General features: G+C 50.3%; 1 protein-coding gene across 1 annotated transcript; it reads left to right on the top strand.

The window, feature by feature from the left end:
• Nucleotides 1–5,705: 5,705 nt before the first annotated feature.
• Nucleotides 5,706–7,432, top strand: ITPRIP (inositol 1,4,5-trisphosphate receptor interacting protein). The gene has a single exon (XM_009328445.1). The coding sequence runs from the start codon at nucleotides 5,706–5,708 to the stop codon at nucleotides 7,353–7,355; it is 1,650 nt and encodes a 549-aa protein (XP_009326720.1). The 3' UTR covers nucleotides 7,356–7,432.
• Nucleotides 7,433–7,825: the final 393 nt, after the last annotated feature.

Genomic DNA, 7,825 nt, shown 5'->3' with positions numbered 1-7,825 from the left:
CAAGGCAGAAGCTGAAGGTAGAGCGGAACTCTGCCCCCATGCCACATAAAACACCACTAAGCAAATCTGCTTGTGCTAGAATGCACTGCAAGCACTATTCATCTTCAGGGCTGACTACAGTCAGGAAACAGTGTGATGGCTATTTTTATATTGTCTTGCAATAGTCTCTTGTCGTGGTTAAACCCCAGCTGGCAACTAAGCACCACACAGCTGCTCGCTCACTCCCCCCTGGTGGGATGGGGGAGAGAATCAGAAGAGTAAAAGTGAGAAAACTCGTGGGTTGAGATAAAGACAGTTTAATAGGTAAAGCAAAAGCCGCGCACGCAAGCAAAGCAAAACAAGGAATTCATTCACTACGTCCCATGGGCAGGCAGGTGTTCAGCCATCTCCATCACACGTAACGGTTACTTGGGAAGACAAAACACCGCAACTCCAAACGTCCCTCCCTTCCTTCTTCCCCCGGCTTTATATGCTGAGCATGACGTCATACAGTATGGAATATCCCTTTGGTCAGTTGGGGTCAGCTGTCCCAGCTGTGTCCCCTCCCAACTTCCTGTGCACCCCCAGCCTACTCGCTGGTGGGGCGGTGTGAGAAGCAGGCAAGGCCTTGACTTAGTGCAAGCACTGCTCAGCAGTAATGAAAACATCTCTATATTAGCAGCACTGTTTCCAGCACAAATCCAAAACATAGCCCCATACTAGCTACTATGAAGAAAATTAACTCTATCCCAGCCAAAACCACCACATCTCTGCAGATGATTTTCCTTCCAGGCCACTTGTGCAGGGACCCAGGTAGCGCAGATGATATGGAGACAGTTACTGCAGATTTGCAGGCACAGCAAGTGCTGGTTTGCAGAGCTCAGCACCAGTTTTTCAGCTTAAGGGGCTTAATTTGTGCTGGTGAGGAGCTCTGACTCTGCCTTTGCTCCAATGCCAAGGGGCTGAGCATGGCTGACGAGTCAGGTCTCACCTGAGGGACCATTTTCTGAGCTCCAGCCTTTGGTGTGGCTGGTGCTGCCCAAATGTGGCCAAAGGAGAAGAGTCTTTTCCAGTGGCAGTTTTGGGGCAAGACTTGCTGGGCAGACTCACCCCTTGGTTTTTATGATGTGTGTGCAAGAGGATTTCAGGCAGCTCTCAAAATCCCCATGCAGAGGGTGCTTTCCAGCCATCACTTGACCTTAGGCAAGCCACTGCCTGGCTGTGTGATGGCTTTATGCGCCTGTGAGCTTCATGTGCTGCTTCCCTTTCCTTGCAATATGCTAACTGTAACCATGCTCCAGGCAAGCAGGTGAACCAAACATTACTGAACTGTGCAGCAAAGGGCTTTCAAATCAGCTGAGTGTGAAAGCTGCCCTCCTTCTGCATGTGGCTTCATGGCACCAACCTGAACTGCATGATAGCAGTGTCATCTTTCCCCTTCCCCTCTTGGGGCTCCCCGCATCATCCAGGACCTGCTGTGGGGCTGATCGGGATCCTCCAGCCAGGGACGCTGCTTCAGACTTGAAGGATGAGGCCTAACTTGCCTGGGAGCTGAGGGTAGAGGGCTATAGGTGCTCTTGGTGAAGCCTTTGAACATACCAAGTGCTGCAGGATGCAGCTGATCGTTGTTTCTAATTGTGCAGCAAACGATCTGCTGCTTTTATCTCTCTGAGCCCTCGCTCTGCAGCTGGAGATTGGGATGGTGCCTGCCCCCTCACTTCCCAGGGTTGTTCAGAGCAGTCGTTAACCTTAAAATTGGTGAAGCACCCAGTCACTGAAGCAGAGTGCCACAGAAAAGCCCAGAAGGAAACTAATTCTGGTGCTAGGGTCGGGTTTGAACAAGCAGCATCACATGCTGGGCAGTGAGCAGAGATGGAGCTTTGCATAGGGACGTTGGGGCTCCATGTACCTGCTTGCTCCCAGCCCTCCTCCCTTCCCTGAGCGGCTTTCCTCAGCCTCGCTGCTCCCTTCCCTGCTTTGTGCATGTGGGAGCACAAGAGGTGGGGTCTCTGCTCTCTCACCCCAGGGACACCCCAGCCTGGGGAGCAGGGCAAGGGCAGGCTCGGCTGCTCACAGACACGGCCTGCCTGTGATGCGGTAAGGACCACAGTGCCCTCCCTCAGTGGGGTCTTTGGAGCCCTGGGACTGCTGCAAGAGGGTCAGCAGAAGGCAGTTAGATGTAAGCCTGTTACCAAGCCTAGGCATTGCCTGTGTTTTGAATGGGAAAAAACTGGCAGGGACAGACATCTGGAAAAGGTCAAAGATGACTTTGGGAACTTGCTGTTTAAAAACTCATTAATACCTTTTTTCTTCCTTATGCTTGAAATGTTGCTAAATTGGATGCATAGATGAAATAATGATGTTTCTCTTTCTTAGTCTCCAGCTTGGAAACATTTGGACTCTCTCCCTCTTCCCCACACAAAAGCTGTCTCAGCCAGAGCAGGCATAAATATTTTTATTAGACTTAAATTGCTTGGGCTGAAGTTAAAAGCAAGGAAAAAGAGCGGCCTTTGTTATGGGGAAGGCTGGACCGCCCTAGCAGGCAGTGCTACTGGTTTCACCTGTGTTATTTAGTCTTTCCATATTAGCCAGGAAAGCTGTGCCTGATGAGGTGTGGGAATGCTCTGCCTGTACCACCCTTGCTGCTGTCAAGGCCAGGCTCTGCCGACCTTGGTCACTGAGCATGATTAACCTTAAGCCTTAATTGGGGTTAAAGTTTGGCTTCATTTTCTGGTGCGAATAGCTACAGTAGCAAAAGGGCAGTTTTGACCAGGAAAACTTCCTCTGTTCAGGCTGAAAACAGACATGCCTCTTGCAAATTCATGTGACCTGAAGATGTTATCACTTCCAGCTTTCATCCTGACTGTCTTCCAGAGGTTGATGCTTGTAGAGTTTGCTGGGGGAAAAGGTTGTGCGCGTGGTTCCTAACTTACTCCTGCAAAATCAGCTGGGGTAGCCTAGACTATCAGTGTAACTTAGAATGACTTCAGCTGATCTGGCCAGTGATGGACTTGCGGATGCCTGGCCTAACCCCTTCTGCTAGCAGGGCTTTAGGACAGGTAACCTCTGGAAGTGGTGTGCCCATGGGCAGCTGGGCACGGGATAGTCTTGAAGGGTACAAGAAGATCCTAAGGAAGCTGACTTCTTTCAGCCTTATGCATCTAAGAAGTAATCCGGTAACAGCAAAACATCTCATCCGCAGGGACAGAGGTCTAGCAGGGCAGAGCAGCAATGTCGTCCTGGCCAAGACTGCAAGAGGAGGCACCTGGCCCTTGGCCATGTTATTTTTAAGCTTGGAAAGCACACGTGGTCTACAAGAGCGTAGACTAAGGAAAGGAACTCACCAGCGCTTCCTGCCCTGCCCCGGCAAACTGATAAAGCCCTTTGCAATGCAGGGTGACCCCAGTTTATTTTTAAAATGTGGCCAGGCATGGAGCTCACAGAATAACTGGAACACCCAGCTTTGGGCATTAATTCAGCTTTAATTAATTGCCTGATGAATTAGAGAGTTAATGTAAATGTAAAAGAGAGTTAATGTAAATGTAAAAAGGACAAGAAAGGCCAGCAAACCATCTCCAGAGCAATGTCTGTATAAGGACATGCATCTATGCATGTACATGGGATCTAAAAAAAGGGTAGTTAGTAAATGTTACAGAGGGAGGGGCACGTAGCGTTATCCTGAGCACCACGTGAATTTTCTTGCTGCTTGGACAATGCATCTCAATCCTGTTCCCTTCCCTTATTATTCCAGTCCCAGCCCTCTTGTAAGCAAAGATAATTGCATGCTGAAGGATACAGTTCCCATGTACAGTAAGTGCTCACATCGAGGAAATCTAGGTTCCTGCAATCGAAAGCTAGGAGTTTGTTGTGCAGTAATGATAACAAGGCCCACTGGGATGGATCTATCTTTATGTCATGCCCCGTGGAGGCATAAATTTGATTGCCAGAGATTTTCTCCTCCTTGCCCAGACGCTGGGACAGCAGGGTTGCTGTGGTACCAAAACATGCTGGGTTCAGGCCAGGAAGGAGCTATTGCAGGAGGAGAAAATTACAGCCCTCAGCTCCCGGTGCACACATGGTGCCTCACGATCTCTTGGCTCTCTGTGAAAGAGCCTCATTTCTGCAGCAGGTTGAATTGGTTTGTTAGGAATGAGATTACTCTTTCTGGTTTGATTGATTAGGTATTTTATGGATAGACTTTGTAACAGAAACCCTCTTCTCTCAAACACACTTTTGAGGCATTAAAGGAGCTGCATTAAAATGTTCCAGCTGGAAGAAGAAATACCCCTTCTTGTCCGTCTTGTCCTTCTGATCTCCCTGTGCTAGGACTGAGGGGTAATGTTGCTAGAAAGAGGGACTGGTGAGCTTGCCACATACCAGCTGTGGTGACAACCACAGATTGTCCTGCCCTGAGCAGGTGCTTGGGATCTTGATAGCGATGCTAGCCCTCCAGAAACAGAAATGCCACCTGGGACGAAACAGCCCAGGCTTTAGCCTGGGCACCCTCTGGCCCAGATCTCTGGGAGGCCTCGTCAGATGTCCCAGCAGTGGGACCGTGTCCCAGAAAGCTGGGAATTAAATTCTTTCATCATGAGCCCCATGGCATGGAAAGCTTTATTAAGTGTGAGGTCCGAGCAGCAGAGCCAGTAACCATACAAAGCAACTCCAAAACACCATAGCAGTCTCGGTCATGCCAAGGGCCTGTGCAAGGGGTTACATGTGGGACTGTTGCTGGCACACGGTTGCCTGCGGCAAGCGCAGTGACACCAAGACCCGGGGTGTGTCGTCACAGCCACGCTTAAGGTTACTTCAAAAAGGAGTGAGCAGCTGCAAGCACAGCTGTTAAGGGGGTGCTTGGGGAAGATGGCTTAGATCAAAGCCATGGTGTTTACTAGTGTCTTCCACAGATTAATAGTGAAGTAAGCACCAAAAATAAACAACCCGATGCTTTTAAAACCACTGGGTTAAAGGAAACCCTTTCCAGTTTAGCAATCTTTCTGTCTCTGCCCTTTTTCCAGGGACCACAGTCATTAGGCATCCTGGGGGCCGGGAGGGTTTGCCACTGCCTGATCCTGATGGTGCTGACAGGCAGGAAGAGCTTTGCCTCTAGTGCCTGCTTAGAAGCACGAAACCATGCATGCTTGTTCCCACCCAGGTGCACATAACCAGCACTGGCAGTGAAGATTGCTCTGATCCAAGCAGGCTGTGTGGGTCCCCAGACATGCTTTACACGGAAGGTGGCCAGAACAGCCCTGCCTATGCCATTGCCACATGTGCGACATTAGCCTTCTGTTGAGGGAAAGCAGTGGTCACCTCCAGCCCTGCTTTTTTACATCTGGGGAAGTCCTGCCTGCTTCTTTGCCTTTCTCTCCTGAGAACTTTAAAGGAGGAAGGAAGGGCATGCCCTCCCACACTGCCCCAACAGCATCACAGTGGGTTGACAGTAGCAAGCGCCTTCACAGTTCTGTTGTTCTAAGTTAATTTGATAAGAGGACACTTTCATCCTCACTGTCTGCTGATAAAGTCTCTTTAGGAAGCTTGGTTGATAACTTGCAGGAACAGGCACGCGCTTAGGAGCTTCTAGACTCTAGCAGTTTTTTCAGGGCTAGAAAGGATGCCAAAGCTTTTATTCAAATGGGGAGTTTCTTTCATTTTTCTTCTTGAGGGAACATACTCCGAATTATGGGTCATTCTGCCTTTCTTTCTCTTCCAGGGAAGGAACTGCCATGCCCGTGGGAATCTTCCGCGTGTGCCTAGTGGTGATTACAGCTATTGTCAACCACCCGCTCCTCTTCCCTAAAGAGAATGGCACTGTCCCCGAGAACACGGAAGAAATCATCCAGAAGATGAAGGAGCGGGAGGAGAGCCTTCGGCTGGAGCAGTTGCGCTTGGAGCAGGAAATAGCAGACCAGGAAGCCACACAGAAGGCTCTGGAGAAGGCTGCAGAGGTAGTGGAGGAAAGCAAAGAGGAAAAGGTCCGATGGGATATGTGGACTGCCCTTTCCATGGTCATCTTTCTGCTGATCGAGCTCTGGAGGCAGGATTTCCAGGAAGGGAATTGGCAGGACACAGGAGGAGAAGAGGATGACATGGCTGTCCTGGGGAAAGCATTTAAAGGAGTGGCCTTCCCTGACAAGGCTGTCTTGGCCAGCTTCTATGAGAAGCGTATCCTGGGTACCACTGGAGACATGGCCAGGATGCGGGAGATGGTGGAAGGCTTTGCAGATGACCTGCTGGAGGCCTTGAGGAGTGTTTGTAACCGGGATGCTGACATGGAAGTGGAGGACTGCATGGGTGTGGGGAGCATGTATGAGAATTGGAGAGTGCGTAAACCTTTTGTCTGTGATCTGATAGTGCCTTTTGCCCCCCCAGAGCCATACTGTTTCCGGTCCCAGACCTGGTGCTCTGGCGACTGTTTTCCCCCCGATGAACAAGGTTATGGCACTATCAAGGTATGCAGGGCAGATGAGGATGTGACAGGTTGCATCTGTGACAAGACTAAACTAGGGGAAGATATGCTGTGCCTCCTCCATAGCAAAGCCAATACTACCAGGCCCAGCAGTGAGATGGAAGACCTCCTGTGCTTCAAAAATACTCAATATCTGGATGCCGACCAAGTCATGAAGTGGTTTCAGATCGCGGTCACCAAGGCCTGGAACAGAATCTCCCACAAGTACGAATTCGACCTTTCCTTCAGCCTCCTGGACTCGCCAGGAGCCCTGAAGATAAAATTTAGGTCAGGGAAATCAATTGCCTTCAACCTCACCCCGGTGGTGCAGTATGAGAACTCTGACGTTTACTTCATCTCTCATTTCCCTCGGAGGGGCCTGGCAGCAGACCTCCCCTCCAGCACTCACTGGTTTCTCACCTTTGCAGTGTATGAGAGGAGGTTCATCCAGCTGGTCTCCAAAACGCTGCCTGCTAACGCCTGCCATGTCAGCTGCCTTCAGATCCTCTCCTTCCTCCATGGGAAGCAGTGCAGCCTCACAGGTCCAAGCGGGCTCACCAACTACCACCTGAAAACAGTGATGCTGCATCTCCTGCAGGCACGTCCCAGTCAGGACTGGGCCCCAGAGAAGTTGGAGGCCCGTCTACAGGACTTGCTGAAATTCCTGGAGAAATGTTTGCATGAGAAGAAGCTCTACCACTTCTTCATTGGCAATGGGAAGGTACCAGCAGAGCTGGGCTTCCCCATCATATTCCAGAGGGCTGAGCCTCTCAACCTTTTCCGTCCCTTTGTGCTACGCAGGGATGTTTACAGGAAGACGGTGGACACGTTCCATGAGATGCTCAGGAACATGTCTGCACTGATAAATGAGTACACGGTGCACATTCCCCTTGCACACACCAATGGGATCCATAAGGATTCCCTTTAACCAAAGCCAGCAGGAAAACACTTGTTCCTCTAAGCACAAGTCCAGAGGGCAGCTTTCTGAAGCCTCCTGGAGACAACCGACTTCGCCAGTACAGCTTCTTGTCTGCAGCTGAACCGGTCCTGGGCCATGGTTTCTGCAGTAGGGGAGAGGGGATGGGGGGAGGATAGGGAGAAACTGGAAGACGTGGTATAAAAGTAAGTTTCTGCTCCAGTGGTGTGCTGGCTGGGTTTTATGCAGCTAAGAATATATTTTTCTATTGTGCCTCAGTCACGCTACAGTGGTGGTGAGCAACAAATATGACTAATTTATTCAGATGCCTGCAATGCAAATGGTGGTGGTGGCCAAATACTTCATTTCCTTTGGAAGGGGGAGATAAGAAAAGGGTGGAGTAATCAGAGACAGGATTTTGGGATCGCAGGAGCCTGTCTGCTTGCAGACAGCAGGAACAATGGGGAGCGCAACATAAGACT

Source organism: Pygoscelis adeliae, unplaced genomic scaffold (genome assembly GCF_000699105.1).
Source record: "Pygoscelis adeliae isolate BGI_AS28 unplaced genomic scaffold, ASM69910v1 Scaffold317, whole genome shotgun sequence".
Lineage (NCBI taxonomy): Eukaryota > Metazoa > Chordata > Aves > Sphenisciformes > Spheniscidae > Pygoscelis > Pygoscelis adeliae.
This window is presented reverse-complemented; position numbering and strand designations above follow the sequence as displayed.